Raw genomic sequence first — 27,988 nt, forward strand, 5'->3', positions numbered from 1 at the left:
AAATAACTGGAAAAGCCCACACATGCATTTCTTAAATATTTCATGTAACAGAAAACAGTCCGAGGCACACGAAATGAGAAAATACGCAACAAAAGAATGTTTTTCCTTTGAGAAAGTCTTGGGAAAGCAGCAAGTTCAAGACAATTACTGGGACCTTATACCCTTGCTTTGTCATAAGAAACCCAAGAAACAAACTATAGCTGCCTTCCCAGACCCAGGTCTGTCCTCTGCAACACAACTTGCTCATACTGTTCACTCTCCAAGCAGGATGGAGTCTGCAAAATCCTTCAAAGTGCAGTCCCTCACAGGATTAGAGCACTTTCCCCTATCACCTTAACACGCACGTTAACATTCAACCTCCACTTTTTAAGGTCTGTCAGAGAAGTACAAGAAATCTGAGGTATAACACAGAAAATGTGAATGGGTAGGGAAAGGAGACACAGCCTCAAGGGAATACTTAAAGGAAACTGACCTCACAGTCCCTAAATATCCCAACAGCTCATTTTGCAAACAAAAAACATAGAAGCTCTTCCAAAATAACCAGATAAGAAACCCTCTCTGCATTAAATGTATGTTGAGGTGCTGATAAAAGAAAATAAGAAAAGCCTACAAATGCCTGCTAGAGCTGCCCCAGCACAAGCTGTCTTTCTTCAGCCACCAAATCAGGAATGATGGCTAGCAGGTTCAGGACAATTCAGCTGTCTCTTCTGAGGAAAAAAATATTTTAAAAATCCTAGAGCTGCTTCTGAAGATACATATTCACATTTCTTAGGTTTGGAGAGTGGAGGCAACACTGGCCATTAAGAACAGAAGAACTCCAGACATGGAAATAGGAGATACAGAGACTGAAGAGAAGCCATTTTAATGCAGCCTAATTTTGTCAAGTTATTCATTTACCTTAAAAAGATCTTAAAAAAAAAAAAAAAAGAAAAGAAAAAAAGTTGTAGTACCCATCCCATTCCCATATGCAAAGGAGACTAGAAAATCCTACTTTGAAAACAGGCACGTGAACAAGCTCTTCAGAGAGAGAAAAAAAGTAATAAATTCAGCATTACAGCTTGTTAATGAATGAAATGAGAATGTAGAATTGCCTTGATTTAAATTCTCTAACAGGAAGCAGAAATTCAAATGCTTCAATTAGCAAAAGCTCATCAGTCAGGTCACAGATGTGAAAACTAGAGACAATAAAGAGACATGGCTTTGCTCAGAGCGAAGTGTTTCAGTTTTTTTATAACTAGGTTCCACTTGAGGCATGATATTTAAAATGGAAATCCTTATTCATCTTTAGAAAAGTTTTCACTTATAAAATCAATGGCTTGCTCGATTTGCAAAAGCAGCTACCACTGAGAGCAATTAGATAAATGTTTCTTTAAAAAGCAGGTTAAAATGTTGCTTTGTAAACAATGTTACCTGATTTTCTGGCCATGACTGGATGGCAAGGAAGGAACAGACTCAGAAGATGAAAGCAAACATCGCTTTGAAATAGGAGAAAGAACCTGGTCAACACTCTGCTGCGAAGAGGTAAAGGATGAGCTCTTGATGCTCTCTGCAGAATAAAAATTCCACAATTTGTATTAGCTAATTGTGCTACTATTTCTCAGACAAGGTTGTACAACACATGCATTATTGGTTCAATGTGCACGGACCTAGGAAGGAAAACAGTCAAATGGATGAGCTAGTTTAAAGGAAAATAAAAAACTGCATAATCCTTCTACTTGCAGAATATGCAGTAGAACAGCTGTTGGATCTGCAACTGCAAGTATTTTAGAGGAGAACATACTTCTTGCTTTCATTCTTCAGAGACAGGTGCTGACAACTGAGCAGCACTGAACCTCAGTTAAAGGAAACACAAATCTCAGACTCACATGCATGGTATCTTCTACCTCTTTAAATTTACCCTGAATTGTTCAGACTGGTATTTCCAACAGCACCAAAAAGCTCCACAGAAGCTTCCAGAATGACTTAAGAGTTTTCTAGCAAAACCACACCTGGTGCTTCATCCATCTTTAGCAGGAAAGAATACATATACACCACTATAAAAGCACTCCTCAGAAGACTCATGAGGGAGAAGTGACATCTCAGTGGGGAAGCAATCTAAGTGGGAGCTGACAAATCCCACTAACAGCATTGAACCTTAATATCCTCTCACCCAGCTTCAGCCTGGTTTCCTACACTCCACACCACTCCATTTCAGTAACTCCTGAGTCAGGCAATGCACTCCTTTGTTATTCAATTCTTACCCCTCTCCAGACCAGTCAGTTTTGTGCATTAAGCAAAGAACAGATCCAATGGAAAAAAAAGAGATCTACCATCCTGTAACTAGCTTCTGAAAAGTACAAAGACAGGACAGATTGTTCATGTCATGCACACAACTATAGTTTTAACATTTCATAATTTTTCAACAAAACTCTAGTGTTATGAAAGATTTTGTCTGTGTGCAATGCTAAACAAATACTCTGTGGGTATTTTATATAGAAGCTGACAGAGAGAACTTACAACATGGAAAATTGCTTTGGAAGTTGAAGTCTCAAAATGTTTTTAGTAACATCTAAGAGTATGATACCCTACATGCAGAAACACAGGGACAGCCACAATCAATCAGTGTTTGTAACCTGTTTCTAACAGTGCCCACTACCAAGGAAAACTAAACTAAAATTGAAAAAGGAGAATACTTGTATCTTACTGCTGGCAACACCCATCCCAACCTTTCTCCAAGCAATACTTTTTTGGATCATCCTGACAGAGAAGTTGCATTCCTGCATCTGTGCTTGTTCTCACAGAAGCAGTGAATTACACAATTTACTCGTGGTACGAAAAAGTGTTTAATTCTATTTCCTTTCAATGTCAGGGGATTCTGGGGTCTGTGAAACAGTACTCAGTTGATCCCTTTTCACCTTCCTCACATCGCTCATTGTTTTCCAGATTTCCCACAGCCATCCTTCTTTCAAACTAAGCTGCCCTTGTATTTAACCTTCCTTCATGGAGCAGCTGATCATTATATTTTTTTTGTTACTGTCTCTTTTTTTAATTGTATTAAATCCACTTTGAGCCAGGGTGAAAATAATTGTGTCACTCAAGAAGCAGATGTACTGCAGATTTAAAACAACAGATTGGTTTTTGCATTTTGTTTCTGTTTTGCTTGCTTTTCTAAATACTATCATTAAAAAAAAAAAAAAACTAAGCAATTATTAGAAACTGTGACATTAATAGCAAATGAAAATTTTTCAAAACTAGATCCTTCCTCCTTACAATTGCTAAGAAGTATTTTATAAAGATGTCACACAAAAAGAACAAACAAAAGGAAATGTGGACCTTTCAGACTGGAAAGCTCAATTTAAGAGAAGCCAAAGACATCTTCTGCCACACACTTTAACTACAACAGTTAAATGAAAGGTTAGAAGTATAGGAGGGTTAAGAAACTACAATTAACATTCAAAGTTATACTTAATAGCAAGTTTTGAATTAAACTCTGCATATCATGAAGTTACACCTGTAGGGATATATATGGTGTAGTCTTCTCTTGAAAGCTCCCTAGAGTATGTTGAGGGACTATAAACATGCTTCTCCAGTGCTTGTTTCCAGGAAGAAGCAATACTCCAAGCAGCTGGTATATCCTGTCTCCTGCAAAACCACATCTGCATCTTAGCAAATAACGAGTCCATGACTAACGCTGCTAAATCTTTCTGTTCCCAGAGCACAAGAGGAACAGTAAGCAAAATCCATTACTGCACCCCATTAACAATTGAGACTTACCATCTGGAATTTTCTTGTTACTGAGGTCTTTCTTTGGTTTGGAAATGGGAGTGGAAGAAAGGCGCCTGGAAGATGCTCCTCTTCGTGGTGGCGTGAAGGAAGTTTCATAGATATCGACCTGCCCAGTTCTTTTGATGTGCTCCTCACCTCTAGGACTGCCCAGGGGGGAATGTGGGCAGCTGGGATTATGCTCTAGCAGTTCCTGCTGGGCAGTCAAAGGGTTGCTACCAAGAGGACACTGCAGAATTAAAGGAGGCTGCATCTTGCTTGGTGTTCTGCTGGCAGCTGCACTCAGCATGACTCTGTGCTGGTAACTCCTGTAGGCTTCCTCCAAGAACTCGGCCTCCTTCTCCAGCTCCTTCACCCTGGCGCGGGCCTGCGCGATGCACTCCAGGTCAGAGTCCGGGGAGGCGCCGCGGGGCCCTGGCACGGCGCTGGCCATCCCCACATCGGGCCTGGGCAGCTGCAGGTGACAGCCAGGCCCTGGCACGGTGCTGGCCATCCCCACATTGGGCAGGAGTGGCTTCCTCGGGAATGCACCATCCACGTAAATGTCGTGGGGCACCAGCCTGTCTCCCGTCCTGTCTCCCAGGAAGTCGAGGACGGAGCGGTCGACGAGCGACGGCTTTGGGTTCCGATACACCTCATTCTCCAGAGCTAAATGGCAGCAAGAGCAATAAGTGACACTAAAGCAGGGAGGGAGACCCAGAGCAAAGCAAAAATAGTAAAACATGGCATTTAAACTCCAATTTGATCAAAATTATTCTACCACGCAATTGGCTTATATTTTGAGAATTTAATGGTTTAATTGAAATTGATTTAATGGATTTTTAATGCAGCTTCAAAGCTGCAAATTACTGCTATTCTTAAAATATATAATTCCTCGATGTAAAACCACCATTAATTTAAAAAATAACATTGTAGAGTACATAGTTATGTTTAAGTAAATAAACAAACATGAAAACATTACCACTTTGGACACGTTAGATCTTATCATGCTGGTAAAGTCTAAGGAACACAGGGCATGCCACAAGTCTTATCAGTTTCCCTTTATTTAAATCAAAAAGTAATTTTGGAGAAAAACAACACAGGACATAGAAAATGGTTTTTTTTGTTTGGGTTTTTTTTTCATTAAAAGTACTCTAAAATTGTCAGTTAAACTGAATGTTTTGGGGCAGTCAGCTTCCATACACTTCCATGCTTCAACAAGCCCAAAAAACCAATCTGCTGTATCTTTCAGCAAATTTACAGCCTTGTTTTTATTCTACACAAATGATTCTTGAATGACTTCATTAACTCTGATGTGAAGTGAAAGTCCCTACAGTGCTTTCAGTCATTTAATTAAACTATATATTTGCTATTTTCATAAAACAAATTTCCAATTCCAAATGGTACCGATAAGTGTACCATAAATGTATGTGTAAGTCTAGTGAGTATATGAAATGCAAAATATTGCATATACTGAGCTATGAGACATGTATGTAATGCATAATCACTGCAGAATTGAATTACATATTTTTACATTAAATACACATACTAACCCTTTTATTGATAATACTTGATATAACCAAACTGACAGACAGGCATCTTTAAAAGAACATTTCTTCAGCAGACTGAATTGCTTTATGTAAGTGCCCCTGTTTCTAATGCTCTTAGATAAGTTAAGCATAAGTTAGGCAAAAGTTATTAGACTTGACTAAAACTGTTTAAGAGTTAGACCTAAATTTCTGAGGTACAAAATAAAATTTCAAACTGATTATTTTTATTATGAACATTCAAGAATCAAAACACATTAAAACACAAATTGCCTGCTGGAAAATGTTGTTTATGTTACCAGCAAACATTAATGGCCTTATACTGAGGAAAAACAGACAATAAAAATATGCAAATGCTCAGGGAGGAGTATTTTTCTTCCTCTTCTAGGTTTGTTTTCTGAAAGAAGGTTAAAATGAGTCTTCTTTATTAAACTGGGCTTTAAATAGATTTTGATTTTAAACTTTAAAACTTACTCCCTGGTGATGTGCTGGTTCTACACAACTGCAGTCTTTTTAAGCTTCTGGAACTTCTTTCATTTCTCCTTCATAAAGGACTGCTCTGATGTAAGATACAAACCTGCCTGTGTTTGCTTCACTTGCAGTTTCAGCTCTTCAACCTGCATATTTAACTTCCTGACAGTAGCTTCAGAGTCTAACAGCTGGGCCTTTAACTGGGCACAACGCTCAATCTATAGGAAATCAGGAGAAAAACAAAACCCATCATAATTCAAACAACAAGAATAATCTCAACTAGCTGAATACTTGGTTTCTAAATGTTTTTCAGGTCCAGTCAGATCATATATACCTAATATCCTACTAAAAGTCAGCACTGACAATTTGGTGGCTCAGTAAGACTTGATAATGCTGGGTTGGCTTTATTTTTTGGTAGTTTTTTGGTGTGGTGATAGTTTGTCTTCTTTAGAGTTGTATACATAAAAATAAGCACAGTACAAACAACCCTTGTAACTGCATGCCAAATGGCCTGCACAGGTAATTGTGAAAGAGATGACAGGAAGAAGAAAATATTCAAATAATTTTGAAGTAACAATTTACCTCACTTTGTAGCTGTTTTTCCAACATATGCTTATGACTTTCATATTCATCCAGCATCAATTTTGTAGAATGCTCCACTCTCCTCAGCTCCACTTGGCAGGCCAGGTACTCTGCTGAGGGCTGGGACAGCTCTACCCCAAAAAGGGAAACACCAGACACTCAGACAAAGAATAACAAGTGTGCACTTTGCTACATGATACCCCATGAACATGTAAAGCTGATTTGATTTTAGGAACATAACAAGGCTTTGTCTGAATAAGTACTTGGGGATATTTTTCTTCTTCCTTTTACAAAGGACCAAAATCTTCGTTGGTGTAGTCCTTTAAGAACTAGACCCAGACTATCCTACACTGGAAGAAAAATACATATCCTCATCTTAATAACTGCACACACATCTCTACTCTCCTGTAACCTAAAATGCACATTAAAAATACTTTGTATTTATTACTGTAGTCAGGCAAGCACTTCAATAACAATGCCATGTTCTTTTACCATGATTAACCATACTCATGCAATGGTTAGAAATATTGCACTGCTTTTTTAAGAGGGTCAAAGGGATATCCTTCCAAATTACAGCTACCACTGAATTCAGGATTTCCCCCATACAGACACAAAAAAGAAAATAAACTTGTGCCAAGGACTGCTCAACCACTAGCATGGGCTTCATGCTGACTACTAGCAAACATAATACAAAGAAAGCATTCCAATGAAAATTTAATTCTAAACAAATACTTGTAGAGAAACATAAACAAGAAAATAACTAAATAATTCACACTGACTGTCTCGAAGATGCTGGTTCTCACTCCGAGTCTCATCCAACTGTTGCCTAAGTAGTTTATTCTGCACTTGGAGCTCCACTTTTTCCTCTTTTAGCAAAGGGTAGTCTGATACCTCTTTCAGTTTTTCTGTCAACAAATTATTCTGTTTATTTACCAACAGAACCTGGGCCTTCACTGACTCCAAGTCCAGCTGCAGACAAAGAACAGTTTAGAAGCTTATGAACTGCTGTACTACTCAACAATTATTTTAATTTAACTTTTTTTTTTATTTGTAACATACATGAACTGCACCAATTAGAATACAGGATCCTTTAAATTCATATTTACAATTACCTCAAGCTCTTTGGCACGTGATATAGCTTGCTTGAGCTCCTCCTTTTTTGAATTAACAGCAATGGCTTCTTCTTGCAAAAGCATAGCTTTCTCTGCAGGGAGGATTACAAACACTGAATTAAAATTAGTAGAGTATTACAGTAAAAAACTGTATCAGCAGAAAACAGTTTTAAGCTGCTAAGCCCAAAATTCAATTTAATTTAAGACATAAAAAAGACTGTCATATATACACGCCTTTAAAATTAACTAAATCATGCTGTATATACAAATGTATACACATGCATAAATGCATTAAGTAAATCAAATTCATATGTCTGTGATACATCATTTCTTACACATCCCTAACTTTAAAGTCTAACCCTGTTATCTGTTCTGCTCTCTTCCACAAGCTCCAATTAAACATTTCGTGCACAATAAATGTAGAAACTGGCAACTGTGCCAGCGTTCAGTTAAAGCCTGAATGAGCCAGTAGGACTTCCAAAGGAAATGGGACACTGAAAAACCAGGAATGCTTTGCAGCCTCGGTGTAAAGCAGCAGTTTATGATTCCCACTGCATTCTGAACAGCAACAAGTTGCTGAAATGTCACTGTTGCTGAATGTCACCTGTTCTGATGGCTCTTCAGTCATCATCAGTCCCTTATACTGATGTTCCTGAACATCAGGACTGCTCAGGAACAGTAGTGGTTTGGTATATGACAGCTCTAGAGATAAACAGCTACTTTATCAATCTCAGACAGATGGTTACCTTTATTTCTTTTCTCATCTTCAGTAACTTTATTGGTTCTGGCTATGTGTTCTTCTTTTAATTCAAGCTGGTATCTAGAAACAAAAAGGATTATGTACTCCCAAAGGATATGTGTGCACACATGGCACGGGCATTTTGTGTTAACTCCATTCTTCGCCAAATTAAACTATAATCCCACAATTATTTATTAACAAAATTAACTATCACAGAGCCACCAAAAGGGTTGTAAAGGGCCCTGCCAATCATCTCATTCCACCACCTCCTCAAAAAGCCAGACTACTGCCACCTGTACAGCAGGGCAGATGTGACTCTTCCTAGCCAAGTCTTGAAAACCTCAAAGGGCATATATCCACCATCTCCCTGGATGATCTGTAGCAGTGCTGCACTACTCTCCTTATAGATTTTCTCCTTATGTCCAAGCTAAGTCTCCCAAGCCACAACTTCCAGCCCCTTCCATATGAACTCAGAGGTCACACTTGAGAGTCCAACTCAAATGGACTATCCTGGCACACTTTACCAAGCCCTTTCCAGCTTTTTCATGAATTTTTTGAACTGGGGAGCCCAAATCTGGGCATGGCATTCCCAGCATGATTTCCCCAGCACCTTTCAAGGGACAATAAGTTCCCTCAGTCTGCTGCCTCTGCTGCTTCTAATCTTACCCATCATACTGTTTTGCCTTACTTGTCAGAGCATGCTGCTGGCTCATAATCAACCTGGCATTCACTGTAACTCACCCACCTCCTCTTCAGCTCCTCAGTCAACTATTCTCTCCATTTGTACAACCTCACAGGGCTATTCTGCCCCAAGCACTGAGCTTTACCATTTTCCTTGTTAAAATTCCTAAGATTTGCACTGGCACAATTCCCAACTTTGTCAAAATCTGCCTGAACTGAAACTCTGTCATTCACTGTAGAAATGATTCCTCTTAATTAAGGGTCACGTTCAAAGCTGAGGATGCCCTGTGCCCATACCCAGATGAAGGTGTTGGACAGTAAGGGCCCCAGAACTGGCCCCAGGGATTCTGTGCACACCACCAGTCACCAGCCAGACTCTGAGCACTGCCCAGGTACACCACCATTCATAGCCCAGTAGTTATCTAGCAGTGCCATTCCACTGAACTGGAATTTAGAGGAGCTAAGAAAGCTCAGCATTCTACATGACTGGGACATAATTATAAATGGTTTCAGATATAGCCAAATCCATCCTCCTGCATTTCTGCAAATGGTCCAGACCACTCAGATCCTTCTCCCAAATATGGCATTTAATGTTTACTGCAAAAATGAAAAGACTGATTTGCTAGCAAGCATCACTACTTCTGTATAAGAAACAGTCTTTAATACTTTTCATCAATGATTTGGGTCAAAAGGACATGGATTTTGTATTTCTGAGCACCTGCAGCATGCCTTAAAATATTTTGTATGTTGATAAAATAAGCAAAGCAGTAGTTTATCCTTAAATGCTTTGCTTCTCCTCATGTACTGAAAGGACTTTGCAACCACTATTTGTAACTAGCTGTAAGGTGAGTCAATTAGTTGCACTTCACTGGCCTCTAACAAAATCATCAAATGCCAAGGGATTACTTTTACCAAAGCCTTCTATCAACATCTTTGTTCTTTAATTTAAAGACCTAAAAACACAGGTAATACTGCCCACTGGCTTGCAATAAAAAGTAATGATTCATCAGTTGCTTGCTTTAACAGCCTAACTGAGACAGGTTCACGACATCCAAGAGCTCTTGTCTGCACTGAGGTATCAAGGAACCCTTCAAGTGACCAAGGTACCACAAGGAAGTGCTATAGCAAAGTCAGGATATACCCACTGCAAAACCCCACAAGAAGCCACAGATGACTGCCAATTCCTTAAGACCAGGTACAGACAGAAGGTAACCAATAAGAGAGAGATCTATATCACAGAATCCCTCTTCAGAACTGGGAAGGGGTGAAGGTAAGAGCCAGTCTGTCTGTACAATGGACTAGTATGTCTCTCACCCCTTTTCCAAGAAACCTGTAACATCTCTTTAATGCTGATTTCCCCTTCATGACTCTTCTGCATTCATAAACAGCTCACTTCTTTTAACTGTGGTCAAAGGAAGTAACAGCTTCAGATCCTCTTGTCTAAATATACAAGCCAATGCCAGATCTCTTTTCCAGCTACTGACACAGAATTTAAATTACAGCAACCATATAACCTATAACCAAAAAAGAATTATTTTCTATAGTAAACTTACTAGCAAATAGCTAAGCAGTAATGCAAAAGATTCAAACACACTAAAACAAAAACATAAGTGCACATTTTCAAAGTCCTTGCTTTGCTACGCTTTTCAAAATAAATCCTATCGAATTTATGACTCAGTTTTCATATGAAATATTATGTGTCCTATTAGAGACCAAAAAAAAATTTACTTTAAGAGCTCTGTCTTCAGCTTTTGGTCGTATGTCTCCTCTATGTTCTTCACAGCAACCTCACGACGCCGAAGTGCATCTTCTATAGCTTTATTTTTCTCCTCCTGAACTTTCTGGGTGCTGAAATATCCAGAAATATACAGACAATGACCAGTTATAAAGTCAAAGTTTTAGTCTGGGATGCTGTTTCTTTTTCAAAATAACATTTATAGACATCAAAGGACAACGTGCTTGTTTGGAATACTGTTGCAATTTGAAATCACCATCAGACTGCCACTGCAGTTCATTAAGAACATGGTGATGTGACAAAACTAAATTGCCCTATTTAAAATTCAGCAGCAATCAATTATGCAGCTATCCCGGGATAACCCTGGCTCAGTTTCCCACAGCAAACACACTTCAGAGGAAAGAGCTGAATAGCTGAGCATGCTATTCTATCAGCACCCTCTGCTGGGTTGATAAAAAACCCCAAGTTTTTGTTAGCAGGATACTCTTTTCACTATGAAAAACAGATGATAAAGTAACAACATTAAATAGCATTGAAAGTTTGGCCAAAAATTGATTAGTTACTTCTTTTTTATTTAACTAAAGTAAACAGATCTTGCTAAGGACAAATAATTTAAAAAAAAAATCAATCCCAAAACATAGGACTAATAGGCAAAATATTCATGTGTAGATCTTATGAGTGTTAGGGTTACATTCTGTGTTGTTTGGGGGTTTGATTTTTTTAATTTAAGCACTTGAAGTAAACATCTGGTTCCTTGCCTGCAAAGCAATGCTGAACTATTTTCGTTGGATTAAGCAAAATAGAAAAAAACAGAAACATCTTTTTGTGGGGGGCATCCCTGCTAATAGAGACAGTATACAATACTGCTAAAAATGTAAAATTCTGGGATATATTATCTATATCAACATCACAGAAGCAGAAACATCTTAAGGCAAGTTTTGCAGAAGCATCATTTAGCACTGTATTTATCCACACATTGTATATATCCTTTAGCAACTTACATTTCAAATGCCTCCATCCTTTGCTTCAGTTCTGCCTCTCTGGTCCTTATGGCTTCAATATCTTTCAACAGACTTTGTCTCTGAGCATACACTTCCTTTGCTTCTATCTGCACCACAAAACAACATCCTTAGTTTTGCTTCACTGTAAAACTTCATTTACTGTCTAACACACTCAGACTTCAAAGGATCTTCTTCAGGGACTGATTGATCTTACTCCCATAAATACTATTTATATAGTCCTTCTATGAAATAACATCTGGAATAAATTTGAAGTATCTTTTTTTAATTCCCTTTCTACTTTCACTCAGAGTAAAAACGTTCTAGATGGAGTCACTTCCGTCTACCCATAAACATCCTTCCTTTAAGAAATAGCACTGATTAAAACTTAAGTAAAAGTAAATTTTTTTTTTAAATTGCAGGATAAACAAGTTCAAACACTTGACTTTTTTTTAATAGACAAGTTTTGTATGTTCTTCACAAAACTGTAGTTGAAGAAACAAATAACAAAACCCACTGATAAAACATGACTTAAAACTAAAACTGAGTAAACCAAGAGCCTTTCAGTTTTTGCACTTTACTTTACAGAACACATAAAAAATTGTAAAAGGGATTCTCCAAGTGATGAACATATTAACATCAAAATCCACTATCTTCATATTAATAAAAATGGCTATTTTGCCCTTAAGCACAAAAGACATTATTTGTCTCAAAGAACCCAAAAAAAAGTCTAAGAAGAAAATTGTGGTTTTGCCATATGGACCCTTATATCAACTTTGAAAGCCATGTGCATTTGAACAGTGCTGACAGATTTAGCTGCTGCTCCTGTTACAAAAAGTAAACCAGTTTTTCAAGCCACATTTCCTAGACCGAAAGTTGTTATAGTGAAAGGTTAAATGACCTGACATCTTTAATGTAAATATATCTGAACTCTGTTAAAAGAATCCCCAGGTAATTGAAACAAAGCTCTCAGTGAGTGCAGAGGCTGACAAGAGAAATCAAATATTTATACAAAATACTTGAGAGATACATTGATCTAATCATTGGTAGGGGTTTTTTTAATTACTGAATTAATTTCATGCCCACAGAAGACGACTGATAGCATAACATAGATGTTTTCTTGTCAGCTTCAAATACATAACCATGAAATAAATTCATGGCATAGTGATAAAATATTTAATATCATAGTATATTATAGAGACCTGCACAACTGCTTTGTTAACCAATACCACATGTTCTCAGAGAAAAAAAAGAGACAAACAAAACCTTAATGCCACCACACCAAAGCAAAAATACAGTTAGCATTTGTGGATAAATATTATTTGGACATGCAGGTCTAATGCAGATAGCGAGGAGGTGGCAAGGCAAACAGGCAACAGAAGAGCAAACAAACTATTCTTTCAAAAACTGAGAAGTAACAGCCTAAGACTGGGATAAGCAGTTGAGAACTACACACAAATCACTGTGTGTTGTAGTAACAGTTACTACCCTGGCAAAACACCAAGAGTTAACAGCCTAGAGGAGTAACTCATCGACACAAAAGTGCTCAAAAAAAAGTAATGAGATGCTATCTTACAGTAAAGATAGTGGTTTTTAATAACTTTCAATATATAAAACCAAACAGGAACAGCATATCTGTACCACAGGAGCTATTTATTCCATTTGGGTTAGAGTCTTCTGAGCAGCTAAAAGAACTTAAGAGTGTAACTAAAAGCTATGTTCAACTTTCTGTGAAAAAAAAAAACCAGTGATCTGAATTCAGCAAAATTATTAAAACAGATTTAAAAGTATATATTACATTTAGATCCCAGCTTGCAGAACTGTTCCTTTTCCAGCCCTCTCTACTTAGATGTTTAACCATACTCATTGTTGCAGTTGCTAAATGCATTCCCCTATTTATAAGAACAAATGTGAATTCTAAGTTTTCCCTAATCAGCCAAGTAAGATCTGAAGGTAAATCTCCCAAAGATAAAAGAACAGTCTAACCAACTCACTGAATCATTTTGCAATAGATTAGGGAAAAAATATTTGGAACTTTACCTCTTGTTGCTTTTGAAGCCTCTCAATAGCATTCTTTTCACGAGAAATCAAGGCTTCAGACTTTGCTTGATGGGTCCTCTCTAACTCGTGGCGCAGCTCAGAGATTTCTTTCTGGCTCTGCACTTTCTCCTCCATTTTAATCTTTGCTATTTCAACTTCTTTAAAATGTTGAAGCTTTTACATAAAGGAGGAAGAGAGAGTTAAATAGGGCCATCTTCAAACCAAAAAAGACAATTCCAAATTTCACCTTGAAATTCATGTTAGGAAACAATACATTGATAATAAATAATTACCATGATAGAAGAATCTTAGCAGCACATACTATCTGCACATCTCACACAGTTTTCATGTGTTTATCCCAAAGCAGATCTTACACAAAACTATCAGCTTTAGACAAGAGCAGAACAGAAGCCTATGAAGAAAAAAGCACTGCAGGAGTGATACTCTGCTTAGAATTAAGGAATGGTCACAGTCTTTTACTCCTCTTCTGATGCTGTCTTTATTCTTGTCCCTTTCCCAAAGAACCACTTCTGACTAGTGATTCAAGAAATGGCAGAAACAGACCCACACCCTGAATTGCTCAGAAACCACACTAATTCACCTGGACACAAAAGAAGTGCCAGAAATAAAAAAAAAAAGCAGAACATGTAACTTCAGCTGAAGAGGATTACAAAAAGAGAAGTCCCAATTCACTGACTTCTAAGCACAAGTGAAAAAAAGTAAACACCCACAAACAGGAGAGTACAAATCTTGCAACTTCATAGAAAAATCATTGGGAACATGACTCCATACAGTGTGTGAAGGACAATATATATGACAGCAAATGGGATTATAAAGAATTACAATAAAAATTTGGAAAAAAAAAATCAAAAGCAAGCATACAAGTCAAAAAATGTGAGGAAAAACTGAGCAAAAAAATCAAAAGAGAATGACAGAAAAATTGTGAGAAAGGATTAAAGAGTGGAAAAGGCACAGTACAAATGTCTGATCAAGCAACTCAGGTCTGTGGGCATAAATTTTGTGAAAAATTAAAGAAATAGTGAGACAATATAGCATCACTTGTATATACAGAAATTTGATTAGAAATGTCCTACAGTAATTCACATCATGTTGCCAATGAATTAATGTAAAGTTAATTGAATATAGAAGAGATTCCCATCTCCTTTGCTACAACTGGTTTGCTTAAACTGATACAAACTTAACACACCAATTAACATGTTTTACATACTAAAAAAGACAGAGCCAGTTGGGGAATAAAGGCTAAATGAAGAACGATGGTAAATAGAGGTTTAACTCTCCATCTTTCTACTTGTCTGGCTAAATAAATGACGACTACATTGAGTGCCTCTAAAACCGTGTGAAGAATTCTTATTATCAGATTATCATCTTCACATCCCAGTGAATGACTGATTGTGACAGAAATTAATGAAAAATATATTGAAATGAAATACAGTTGATTTACTTTTTTTCTACCTAAATAAACAGATGATCTTGACCGAAATTTATGGAAATGGAAAAAGATTATTTAAATAAATGTATTTAAATAAATGCAGTATATTCTCTCTGCTCCATTTTTCAGACAAGGATTATCAAAGGATTATGTGACAAAATTTTAATCTTATTTCCAAAATGACGGAAAATTCCCTAAAAGAGCTGTCTTCAGTTATAGGAAGAAAATAAGTTAGAAATTATTCATAATACTGTCACAGCTTTAGTGTTTCTGTGCAATGTTTTGAAATAGAATGCAAATTCTCATCAGTATTAAAAATTAATTATCTGTCAAGCTACACAACAGCAATTCACAACTCTCAGTTGCTATGCACCATACAGAAACTCAATCATCAAAATATTAACTGAGAAGGAAAATGAAAATTGTGGTATAAACATTTCTCCATAAAACTAAATAATCAATAGCAGATAAAATTTACCAAATTAAGAAAACCAGAGTAAGTAAATGTTACATTACAAATTAACATCAGAATACAAAGCTTAACATTCTGTGCACATTTAACAAAAAAGAGGGATGAAAAATATACATGTTATATCATCAAATTAACAACAGATATTGTATTAATTTAGCCTTCTGTGCTTGTTGTATTAGATTTTTTCAATTTGCCTTAAGTATGAAAAGTTTGCAATGTGTAAAGTAAAAATTAACAAATGTCTCCCTCAAATTCATAAACCAGAGTTATACCTTTTGATGCATTTCTTCTTGAAGCTGCTTCTCTATTTCTTTTCTATATTCATTAAGTTTTACTTCTAAAGATTCATATTTCTGATGCTGAGGATAGGAGTCTGCAAACTGTTCATCAATCAGCTGAAGCTTCTCAGCTATAAAAAAGCAACACACCCATCATCATTTAAAAACATTGGCTGCAGTTACCTTACCAAGGCTGCAGGACATTCCTCAGCTCATTCAAGCAGCACTATCCTAGAAACACTCTGCACAAAAGCAGAGGCAGCACAGAAATGCCATTTATCTGCTTTACTTATATAGGCTGTTCAGGCACTATTTGTGGTATTACATAGTCATTCATCTTCTTTACCATGGGTGGACAAGAATTTCCTTTTGTATGCAACTTGTAGTTTTTTGTATTATATATTCATTGTGCAACCTTTAGCTTTTTTGTATTAATATATTAATAACAGCATGCATATTATACATTCAAGAACTCCCAATCTATGTCTAACTTGCTCACAGAAAGAGGGCACACATTTACAATTCTGTTCTCCAGAACATATTCCAACACATAACATTTACAGTCCATTTGTCATAGGTCTTAGCTAAATGCCTAAGGAAACACAAGAGTGATTTTTAAAAAAATCCTATTCTGACTTTGCCTTATTTTAAGAAATTTTAGAAATCCCATGTTCTAGTAACAGACATGACCTTTACTCATTGCAACTTTAGGTTGCATTCGAGTAAATAACAAAGTAATACCATTCATGCAATATATATAAAGACATATCATATACCAGTATGAAAACATCTGGGGACACTTGTTTGCACTTACCAAGAGACTCTCTGTAAGGAGGCACTGAGGTGGTCTGAGTTTCTGTGCTGTGAATTTCCCTGTTTAGATGATGTTCAGTAAGTCCAATTAAAATCTGCATAAGGAAACCTAGCAAGATCCAATAGATTAGTAATTAGTAAATCAGATTTGTAATTAACAAAGCAGTTTTCAATGTACAAGAAAGCCTATTTGATTTACAGAAAGAACAACTATTTCAGTAAAAATCAATACTAGTGAACAATTATGGTTTTATTATAAACATAATCCAGCCCATCTCAGTCAGCAAAAGCTGTCCTTTTGCAACTTTTCCTCCCATCCATGTCTCTTGATTCCCAGGTCAGCTGAGAGTGAAGATTATTAGGACTTAATTATGAGGCCTTTAGGCAACAGGGGGTTTTCAAGATCAAGCTCCTTTAGGTTATACAGCACAGCTAGGTTTTGTTACGCCATATAAGAATTAGTTCTTATATAATGCAATGGAAAATCAATTAAATCTGTAACTAGTTTTTGAAGTATATTCTGCAGTCTAATACTGTGTTATAAAGACAACCCAAAACCTGAGTTTTCCAAAGTTAGTATGAAAAGCCTCCAAAGAGCTTTATATATAATACCTGATTACAGATTTTTCTCCTATTTCTAATGTACAAGTCATTTATTTTGTAAGTAAATGTCACAGTAAATCCACAAATACGAGTTGGATAATCCTGAAATATAATATTAATCATCTTGGTGTACTGCAAGTTTCAAAATCCAACTAAATCCAAACTACTCCAAACCAACACACATTTAAGAAATCTGCTTTTTTATTGCTTACATCTTAATAAAAATGAAGCTAACACAATTATCTCTCTCTGTACTGCATGCAAATATTTTGTACCTTTATTTTCCTTCCGAGTTCCTGAGGTCTGTAAAAAAGAAAATAAGTTTTAGCCAGTCCATTTTCATCACCACTGTAATTTAAGCTTATTTTCAAAATCAAAATAACTTTACCAGTGATTTGTAAAGACTGGATTCTGGATTGATCCTCATTAATTGAAGAAGATCTTGCACAGTCCACAGCTTTGGGGAAAATAAACATCAGTTGGAAAAGGTTAACAAATTTAAAATAATTTCAAGTAAGCAAATGGCACTATTTCATAGTTGTAAATGTTTTCCATTTGTGAAAGACCTATTTACTTCCTGTAAAATCATTTTCAGAGGCCTGCTATTCTACATTTACTTACCTTCACTACTTCAGACATACAGCAGCCAGCATGTAGCTTCATGATCAGCTGAAGCTGTGAAAAGAGAGTTTTGCTCTCTCCCCACTGTTAACACATGCTTGCTACTTTCCTTGTCTGTTTTCTTGATTTACCATCCAAATCAGATGAGCTCACTAACCCAAACGATAATTAACTACTCACCAGGTCAAAAAACTAATTTTCAGTTAGAAATGACTTCACCCTATCACGCACTTACAGAGAAGCAAAGGGAAGGCAAGGACTGCCCTTTTCAGCCACACTTTGTAGTTAGAACAGCTTGAAATGACCAGGAACCACATTTTCAGGGAATTGAATGGCCAAACACATTTTTATCAGGTTCAGTTCCCCAGTGCTCTGCCAGAACAGCACCACTAGCTTACTGCCAGTTTTAAGTATTCATGAAAATGACTCTGAATGACAGAATGTTTTGTGGAGATGATCAGAAGTTTTAAAAATATTTTTATTTCCTATCACAAAAAATGATCTTTTCAATTGTTAGAATATGACAACCTCCAGAGAACAAAGCTCCTAGATATCATGGAAAAGGCAAAACATTGAACTTACCTTGCTCTTCTCTAATCCACTTTCTGGAAAGAAAACAGAAAGTGAATACTCATATCCACATCTCTCTAGATGATCTGCCACCAAACTGTTGGAAGCAGTGATCAAAAGTGAACTGTCTTCACTTGGAACCAGCTGTGGCTGAAGCTCTCCACTGAGAATTGGGTGCATTAGTTCATGGATTAGCTGGTTTCGGAGGTGTGTCTAATACAGAAAAAAACCATTGTATTATCAGTTTACATGTGATTCAATGAGAGTTTTAATTTTTCAAAATCCACAGGGAGCCTCATTTTATTTATACAACCTACAAACAGAAGAGGGCAGACTAATTTTGGGAAAATCTGGAAGTCCACTATGAACACCCTGCTCTTCTTCAAAACCCTCTAATGATGGATAAAATGAACTCTGACTTTCCCTCAAAATGAACCAAACATAGGACTAAAAAGAAGTTCCCAGTCAAGAGCTCACATAAACACCACTCTTGTACCATCATTTTCAGATCTCTGCTTTCCTGTTTTCTTTCCCTTTGGCTAAATAAAGCCTTCCTGATGTGGCCTCCATCTCAGGTGTTCTTGGAACCCTCACTGGTTCTCTTTTGAGTCTCATTCCAAGAAGCTGCTCATGCCATCACAAAAGTAGATGGCAAAATAAACAAAAAAATTTAATGTCTTTAATATCAATTATTTTGTAGGGAAGCAAAAGAGTACTAACCAAAGAGACCTACAGGCACTAATAATCACTAAATGGCATTTTAAAATTATTTATTTGTATTCTGTAAGTTACAATAGAGGGGAAAAAGTAACCTAAAATCAGATCTCCCTTCCATGAAAGGAAGAAAGAATTATTTTCATTATACAGTTATTCAAAATGTTTATACAAATTGTTTATAAGAAAAAATCATGGCACCAACAGTGTTTTAAACTTTCAAAAGTAGGTATGCAACAGTGACACAACTGAATAAAGAGGCAGTGTGTTACCAAAAATGAGACAAAATAATTACCAAAACTTAACAAAGCCAGATCATCAGACCAGCCTGATATTTTAGCATGGTTTTCAAGAGAAATTAGGCTGACAACAAAATTACAGAATTACAGAATATTCTGAGTTGGAAAGGATCCCTGAATCCAACTTTCAAAATCAACTAAAAAAACTCTTTTCCTTATTAATTTCTGAACTTTTTCAGTCTCAATCAACTTTAACAGACAGAATGTTGTCTCAAAAACAACCAGGAGCAGCGATCCTACATCTTGTGGCAAAATGAAGATGGAAAGCACAGGGCTAAATCCTTATCCATAATACAGAAAAGGAAGGGAAAAATAGCCTTCTAGACAAGTTAAAGCAAAAAATTGAACTTAAACATGAAGTAATCTGATAGAATACTAGTTAAGTCAAATGAGAAATGGTTTGAGCATTGCAAGCTTAATATTTTTGAAATATTGATCTTGAATTTTTTTCCTACACATTCTCCTGAATGAGCAGACAGGGATAAAACAGCTCAAATACATTTAAAACAGGAATGTTGTATTTTAGAAGTATTATTCATATAACATCTTTAATTATCATAGGTAATAAACACATCCTGTAGTATTCATATAACATGCTTAATTATCACAGGCAATAAACACACCCTGTAACCTGAGAGATCCTTTCCTATTTTATATTCTAATTTATTGTTCTCTCCCGAGCCTGACTTCTTTTTTCAAGTATGGGTACTTTCAAAGACCTAAAGCAGGCTTTTAACCTTCCTCGGAAAAACACTCCGAGGCCAAGGCATAATGAAAGGCCATTCTGTTTAGGGAGTATCTCGCAAATGGGGGGAAAACCCCCAAACACAACACACCCCACACCTCCCCAAACAATAATTAAGTTGTGGCAAAACAATACTTGGTGGAGAGAGCGAGACGCTTGTACTCGGCACAGCTTTCAGGGCACTCTGTGTTAAAGCAGCACAGAGAACCACAGGCAGCACCTGCTGAAAACAAAGCACACCTTAAGTGTGTCCAGCACGCCTCGGCTCTTAAAAGTCTGATACAGCCTTTTCCGGAGTTCCTCTTGGGACAGTGTTTCCCTTTCAACCGATGCCATCGTGCCCTACAACACCGAAACAAAAAGGGGCATTACTGACTCGCAGCGAGACCCACAGCTAGCGAGACGCCGAGCGCTCTCGCCGCCTCCCCTCGGCCCGCTCGGGCATTCCCGGGCAGCCGCCCGCTACCCACGGGAGGGCGCCGGGGCCTGGCAGCGGTGACGGGCAGGGCAGGGCCGCTCGGGGCTACGGGCACGGTGCGGCGGCCGCTGAGGCGTCACGGTGGCGCCGGATGGGGCGGGCGCAGCGCGGCGCTTCCGGGGCCGCGGGCGGGCGGACGGGGCGCGGCGCAGGGTAGGCGGCGGGCCCGGGCGGGACCCTGCGGGCCGGGGCCCTTCTCCCTCTCCCTCTGTGCCGCTGCTCCCCTGGGGACGGCAGCCCCGCGGAGTCCGGGCCTTCCCCCCGGGGGGCGGCGGGACGGGTCGGCCTTTCCGGGCCCCTCTGGAGGGCCCGGGGATGGAGCCGTGGGATTGTCCCGGGGAGGAGGCGCCCCCCGCCTGCCGCCCTTCCCCTTCTGCTGCCTGTGAACAGGGCTCAGGGAGAAACAGGCGAGGAAGCTCCTTGGAGCCGGGTGCTGTGGCCTGGGATCGCTGTGACCGGGGGCTCCCGGGGGTAAATCATCGGTGAACAGGGCAGGAGTCAGTTTAGGTAGCTGGGTTCACTTCCAGGTCCCCTTCCCAAGGATATTCTCCGGCTCCCCCAGAATCTGTCAGCTTGGGAGGGAGCACGGGCATCTGGCGCAGCCTGCTCAAACAGGGCCGGCCTGGAGCACAGGACACGGAATTGTGTCCAGACGGTTCTGGAATAACTCCAGGCTTCCTGGACAGGCTGTTCCAGTGCTCACTCACATGCACAGCAATAAATTGTTCCTCGTGTCCAGGTGGGACTTCCCGCGCATCACTTTCTGCCTGTTGTTTCTCATCCTGGTGGGTGGCTGCGCCAAGAAGAGCTCGGCTCCATCCTCTTGATGTGCATACCTAAATGTTTATCTCTCTTTAGCCTCTGGTAAATATGGATGGGAGCACATTGGCTGATTTTTAGGAGCTCTTCTACATAGATTAAGAGTTTGTATATAGACCCATCAGCATTTTTGTCTTTTTTTGTAGGGAGCATTGTTTTGAAGAATGTCTGGAAGTTTCTACTTCGTGATAGTTGGTCACCATGATAATCCCATATTTGAAATGGAATTTCTGCCTCCTGGAAAAGTAGAGTCAAAGGTGTGTTTTTTCCCCCTATGACACTCCTGTGATTCATTTATAATTTTACAATGTATTAGAAGCATGACCGGCATTGTTGTTAAAAGAAGTATCTACTGTTTTCTGGTGTTTATATTAAACAGAAATTTTGTCATAGGGAGTAGAACTCAAGTTCTCAAGTCTCTTAAAAAATCTTTGCCAGATTATACTAGTTCTTCAGAAAACACGGTTTTCTTATATATTCCCTGCTGTATGGTATAGAATATATATATATATCTTAGTTTTGCTTTCGTGATTTCTCTTAGTGTGCAGAGGTTTTGTAATAGCTGTTCATTGTTTAATGCCACTTACTTTTAAGACATTTATATACAGTAATAAAGTAAAGTAAGAAAAATTTGAAAGCTCTAGCCAGTCCTTTATTCTTTATGCTATAAAATACCTAATTTTTTAATTGTCTTCATTGGTCATATTTGCTTTCAATTAAGGAAAGCTAAAAACTTATATTGATAAATAAAGACTTTGAAAATGTGATAAATACAATACTACTCAATAAGTATTGTTTCCAGTGGGAAAAGAACAAATCTATCTGTAAGTGGCATTACATCAAAGAAAAAATAGATTTCAGAATAAAAGTGTGTGTATCTGAGAGTGTATCCAAAAATGGAAGTATATGATGTCACTGATTGTGTGGCATCATCTGTATTTTGAATCAATGTCCCATAAAAGATCATAAATAAGGCTACTCAGACTAGACTTTGTGTGCGGATGTGTAAAAGCTGATTGCAGGGAAAACCTGAGAGGTGAGAGTGGAATTAACATCATCCTGTTACTTTGAGAAATAGTACAAAACTGCTTATTCTTCCAGTCTGATAAAAGCTTCCAGTGTGGTTTTGTCCTGTATCTCTTCTTGGCAGATGTCCTCTGGTGTTCTAGATTGCCTATAAAGTACACAGGCCAAACACTGTGATCTCATGTTTATTATAGGAAGGGATGCAGTTTACATCTGCAGGCACATATTTAATACTAGTTGCAGAAAAAAGAAGACCCCAAAACCAATAAAACAATCCTGGGTTTAGGTAAACAAATGAGAAAAACAGAATCTTTAGATTATTTTATCAGCATACCTGCCCTCTGTATTTATGCTTTCTGCATCTGTCCCCCAGCTCTTGCACATTGTAACCTATGGGTCAATTTCTGCCAAATTTGACTGAAATGTTACAGTCCAGAAAATGCTACATTTTATGTATGCCATATAAATATCACAAAAACAGATGTCTGGAAAGAAGAGAAAAATACATATGAGGGCCTATATTGTGGAATAAGTTAGCAGTGGGAGTTTGCCCATCAGTAAATAAAAGAATTCATGCTTGAGTTTGTTCCTGAGACATAATACAGGCTTTACTGATTTTGTTGCTCTCAGGACTGGTTTTGTGATATCTTTTTATTGTCACCTTTTTTCTCCCTTCAAACCAAATATCATGAAAACATATGCTAGTTTCATTTAATTACAGGTGGTGCATGTGACAGAAAAGCAGGGTAAATGTAACATTCTGTAACTTGAACATTGGATCTGTAGCAACTGGAGCAAATGATTGTTTGTATTTCATTCCTTTCACTGAATTCCTGCTCTGCTGTGTTCTGGAAATGCACCAGGATGATCATCGCCACCTCAACCAGTTCATTGCCCATGCTGCTCTCGACCTCGTAGATGAGAACATGTGGCTTTCTAACAACATGTACTTGAAGACTGTGGACAAGTTTAATGAATGGTTCGTTTCTGCTTTTGTCACAGCTGGACATATCCTTCCCTATTCTCTTTCCTTTTCTTTATGTAAGAAAACCCTTTCCCCAGAAAGAGATAAGTTGGATAAAGTGAGTTTGGAACAGATTTCTCTGGCTATTCGCCATTATTGCTAGAGTCATCAGCTTCAGGAAGAACTATACTGGGAGGCATAGCAGCTGGGAACAGTTGGAAAAGTGGGTTTTTACCTTTGTAGGAGCCAAAATAGCATAATGAAATGTGGTACATGGAGTAAAGAGGTATGAGAGGCTCTGAGCAAGCTTGTATGTATGATCTCTGTTCCCACCCCTTTGACCATGCTGGAGAGGAGAGGTGGCAGTGAACATGCCTGGTGTCAGTCACTCCAGGGGTGGAAATGCAGTGCTGAGCCCTGATACTGTGTACAGGTAGTCCTGCAACTGTTGGCTGAGAAACATTTGTTTCACCGAGCAAGTAACATTGAATGACATTTTAACTTTAGGGGTGCATGGCTGAAGTGCAGGGAGGTGCACCTCAGATCCATACTCCACGTTCAGAATTACATTGAAATTGAATAACAAAGAAACCTTGGATAGAGAGGTGATTATTTTCAAAGAGGGAGATGTTAAAATATAAAGGTAATGCTTTCCAAATTTCATTGCTTCAATTACTTTTTTAGATGCTTCCTCCTATGAGTCACTGCTATTTCATATACAGCTAAACATTTGAGGTATATGTTGAATTAGGTGTAAATGCTTATCTCAGGATAATGTCTCTTATCTTTGTAAAAGTTTTATTCTCCTTAATTACTGTACATATGAGATTTATAATGCTTCACGATGTAAGGCAAGAAGATGGAATCAAGAACTTCTTTACTGATGTGTATGAGTTGTATATAAAGGTAAGAAATAATTTTTTATGGTCTTGCTGCACTACTTTTAAACATGTTCTGCTGTTTGTGCTTAGGCACAGCTGTATTAGCATGTTTTCTGCTGGGGGCTCTTTCAGACTTCTTCACTTTAGTTCAATGATTTTTTTTTTTTCTGTGAAATAGATTAGAGTGGTTTGAGTAGAAAGGGACCTTAAAAACCATCTGCAACTTCCTTGCTGTGGGCAGGGACACCTTCCACTAGACCAGATTCGTCAAAGCCCCATCCAGCCTGGCCTGGGCAACAGAGAACTTGTGGGGCAGCTTCTTGTGATGCATTTTGTGGTAGTGTGGTATCACTAATGATGATAATGAAAGCACTCTTCTACAGAGCCCGGTAGCTTTGCTCTCAGAACACATAGCCCTTGCTCCCAAATCCTGGTGGTACTTCCACTGAACAGGGTCATGGCAAACAGTCATGGGAAGCATCACCATCTCAGCCTCCCACCGGCACTCAAAGGATCCTGATTTCCACCAGTGTGATGGGTTTGTTCTGAGGGGCTGGTGCTATGGGATAGCTCTACACATGTATGGGGAGAATGCGAGGGCCTGGAAAGCAAGGACTGTTTAGGAGGTCTGTGCTGTTAGTGACACTAAGTAGGCTGAAAGCTAGTGGTAGATGTCACCTGAAGTGACATTTTTCAGGGCTGGGCATTGTGCTTACTGATGGGTTTTTCTTTTTTTCCCCAGTTTGCAATGAATCCATTTTATGAACTCAATACTCCTATTCGATCCACTGCCTTTGAAAGGAAAGTCCAGTTCCTTGGGAAGAAACACCTTTTAAGCTGAATAAATAAATCAATCTCCTGAGTGAGTGCTTTTTCCCTACTTCCCTGATTGTTTGAACTGTACTTCGTCTGGTTAGTCCCCTGCATGTTTTATACTCATCTTCTGAAGACTGACTAATTGGATGCTGAAGCAGATTTTTCTTTTGCTGATCTAGATAAGAACAGCCAAGCTTCTCTGGTTAAAAAAAGGTGTATCTCAAGAAGTTTCCTTTTATGTGATATAAAAATAAAGTTTTAAACTGTCAGAGGCTGCAGAGGTACAAAAGAAGAAACTGAGACATTATGTGTTAATGCATATGCAAAGTGTAAGCCTCTGACTCAGGGTGGGAGGAAATCAGACCTAAATGCAAAAGATGTCACCAGTCACCTGGTTTAATATGAGCAAAAGGGAACTCTTGACTGTTTGGTCTAAGTACTTAATTTTATAATAAACTTTCCTAGTTGTATTCTTTCAGTAGAGAGCTCACTCTGCAGACTAACCAGACTAAGATTACACTCTGGTAGTAAATCAAACCTCTATTTATTGGTGTGTAATTGTATGTATATAAAGTACTCAATAAAAAATAGAAAATCAAAAAAGCTGTCTCCAGTACATCAAGAAATTTTAAGGAAAACTCCTACAGTTTAAAAGTCTCATTTCAAATTTTCCATGTATTTAGTGCAATACACATTTAGCTGCATTCATGCATCAATGAATGAAATAGACCAGAAGAGCCAGATCTGCCATGACATTAATTCTAATTCACACATGGAAAAAACCCAAATAAAATGTTTAAACCCACTGTTTTTTTCCCATTATTTCTTCAACTGCTGAAACTTTCTTTTTGTAAATAAATTTAGAGGAGGATCTTTGCACCATGAAACTATATTTGTTGAGGTTTCAGAAAGGCATTATTTGGCCTGTCTAGCTCCTGTTCCATTGTAAAATATTTTAGGAACCAATTTGCAAAACTTAACATCATTCCAAACCAGTAATTTTTAAATAGAGCATTTGGCATTTTTGTACCTAATACTTTGCTTGGGTTTACAATCTTAAGTATTCTGTTTCTTTTTGCAGCAAATCTGTATAAGTGATCTTGTACTTTTTTTTATCAAAAATGTCTGAAAAGTAATTTCCAAAGGAAGTGGCCTGCTATTCTAAGAAGTATTTTGCATAGTCTGTATAATTAAGGGGACCACATCTGTATGTGCTATAAGTGTATAGTCAGTCATCACTTCTGCACTTACTGCTAAGTTGTCACTGTAAAATGTTCAATGAGAAAAAAGAACATATTTACCTTAAATAAAACATCAAATGTTGTAGAATGGATGCCTGTTGAGTATACTTGAAGTGATTTAGAAGAAAACTAGATAACCACAGTAACAGTACGTGGTGGGGTGGCCAGTGAAGATGGGAATACTTGTCTTTGCAATGTTTTTGCATATAAACTGCATTGTGCAGCACTTTGATAATGGCACATAATTTTACATAAATCATTTTTTTTCTGTATGCATGGAAATGACAAACACACTTGAGGTAAAGCATTCTTGATCATGTGATAAGGAGCCACTGAGCTGCAGTTATTTTCTGCCTCCTCCCCTGTAGCATGATATCTAGAAAAATACTAACAGTTAAGATTCACTGAGGAAGTACTTTAGTTAAATAATCATATACTTAGCAGGAAGAAAAGGCTTGGCAAATATGAAGGATTAGTGCCAACCGTTTCTACCACTTTTAGAAGCTACATTTTTATAATTGCATTTGTTGCTGCAGTAGGACATTAAGAAAAATGAAAGCATTTTCTTTCTTGCCTGATTTCTGAAGGCAGTTAGCCAAATGGTGCCTGTTCTTATACCTCCTCTACATCTTTCCCTCTTTCCTGTGAATATAGGAATTCTAGATGGGAAATGCAGACTCAGGTCCACTGAGGCTTTATGAAAACAGTCTGTTACTGGCCACAGGAATGGAAGAATTATGTCCTAACTCATCACCTTTGTCCTAGAGTTTGTGGTTCAGGGGCATTGTCTTGTGACAGAAGCCTGAAGGTCTTGGTCAGGTAGCTCCAAGTTCTCTGTACATGGACAAACACTTGTTTATGTTTTAGTTTGTGACTCTTCTCAGTCAGCTGAAAGACCACTAGCTGAAGTGATGGGTGAAAATTATCTTGTTGTCAGCTAAAGTCACAAATCTGTTCTAGGCCTGAAGGCTGCAGTTCCAGCATGCTTCAGTGAACAGTTTCTCAGTGAAAAGACACCTCTTTTGCAAGGATTATGTTCCTACCCCCTCTCAGGGGCTTAAGAGTAAGAATTCAAAATAAAGTCTGTTGCAGTACAAGAAAACAGAGATAATCTGCATTATGCAATAAAGGCAATAAAAAGTTTATGAGTTAAAGGGATTAGAATTACCCTAAGTCATTCAAAAATCAAGCATAAGGAGATGAGAACATTAGCACAAGCTAACATGAATCAATCTTAGTAAATCCAGGCTGGAAATGCAACTCAGACTCCACTTTCTACAAGGTTCTATTACTGTTTAGGTAACCTGTCAGGTGACTTAAATGAAGAAATGAGGTATGGAGCAGCTGTTAAAGCAGCTTATGTAAGCATTGATACAGTTTGTTGTGACACAAGCTGCCAGCTGTCCCAGGTGGCTGCTTCTGCCCCTTCCCATTCTGCTCTCTAACAAGCACAGCTTCCAGCAGTCCCACCAACCCTCAACAGTTCTTCTTCCTCATTTTAAAGGACACTGGAACTTTGCATACATGTTACACAGTATGCTCTGTCAATCTA

The 27,988-nt window shown here is 38.1% G+C and overlaps 2 protein-coding genes across 7 annotated transcripts in view; one reads left to right on the plus strand and one right to left on the minus strand.

Moving 5' to 3' along the window:
* The window catches only part of OFD1 (OFD1 centriole and centriolar satellite protein), a 29,594-nt gene extending 8,779 nt beyond the window's left edge, over positions 1–20,815 (minus strand). For 2 of the 4 annotated variants that reach the window (XM_064708234.1, XM_064708244.1), the window contains exons 1-17: positions 20,682–20,815; positions 20,452–20,553; positions 18,466–18,666; positions 17,651–17,719; positions 17,538–17,565; positions 16,661–16,768; positions 15,841–15,977; positions 13,647–13,820; positions 11,610–11,716; positions 10,602–10,721; positions 8,200–8,273; positions 7,454–7,545; positions 7,121–7,310; positions 6,342–6,472; positions 5,866–5,977; positions 3,754–4,410; positions 1,411–1,546 (exon numbers count right to left, since the gene is read on the minus strand). In XM_064708234.1, the coding sequence (XP_064564304.1) occupies positions 1,411–1,546; positions 3,754–4,410; positions 5,866–5,977; positions 6,342–6,472; positions 7,121–7,310; positions 7,454–7,545; positions 8,200–8,273; positions 10,602–10,721; positions 11,610–11,716; positions 13,647–13,820; positions 15,841–15,977; positions 16,661–16,768; positions 17,538–17,565; positions 17,651–17,719; positions 18,466–18,666; positions 20,452–20,547 (2,432 nt within the window). In that variant the 5' untranslated portion in view covers positions 20,548–20,553; positions 20,682–20,815. Of the gene's footprint in view, positions 1–1,410; positions 1,547–3,753; positions 4,411–5,865; positions 5,978–6,341; positions 6,473–7,120; positions 7,311–7,453; positions 7,546–8,199; positions 8,274–10,601; positions 10,722–11,609; positions 11,717–13,646; positions 13,821–15,840; positions 15,978–16,660; positions 16,769–17,537; positions 17,566–17,650; positions 17,720–17,883; positions 17,981–18,118; positions 18,178–18,465; positions 18,667–20,451; positions 20,554–20,681 lie in introns of those variants that run through there. The other 2 variants (XM_064708264.1, XM_064708254.1) reach the window with 2 other exon arrangements.
* TRAPPC2 (trafficking protein particle complex subunit 2) lies at positions 20,758–26,524 on the plus strand. 3 transcript variants are annotated; one of them, XM_064708392.1, is made up of 5 exons: positions 20,758–20,842; positions 21,655–21,765; positions 23,398–23,542; positions 24,319–24,404; positions 25,122–26,524. In XM_064708392.1, the coding sequence occupies exons 2-5, from the start codon at positions 21,673–21,675 to the stop codon at positions 25,218–25,220; spliced, it is 423 nt and encodes a 140-aa protein (XP_064564462.1). In that variant the 5' UTR covers positions 20,758–20,842; positions 21,655–21,672; the 3' UTR covers positions 25,221–26,524. The 3 variants fall into 3 exon arrangements, with proteins under 3 accessions (XP_064564462.1, XP_064564452.1, XP_064564442.1); XM_064708382.1 differs by lacking the exon at positions 20,758–20,842 and adding an exon at positions 20,866–21,160 and having other exon boundaries at positions 23,398–23,540; positions 24,317–24,404; XM_064708372.1 differs by lacking the exon at positions 20,758–20,842 and adding an exon at positions 21,228–21,553 and having other exon boundaries at positions 23,398–23,540; positions 24,317–24,404.
* Positions 26,525–27,988: the final 1,464 nt, after the last annotated feature.

Source organism: Zonotrichia leucophrys, chromosome 1 (genome assembly GCF_028769735.1).
Source record: "Zonotrichia leucophrys gambelii isolate GWCS_2022_RI chromosome 1, RI_Zleu_2.0, whole genome shotgun sequence".
NCBI classification, from domain to species: Eukaryota; Metazoa; Chordata; class Aves; order Passeriformes; family Passerellidae; genus Zonotrichia; species Zonotrichia leucophrys.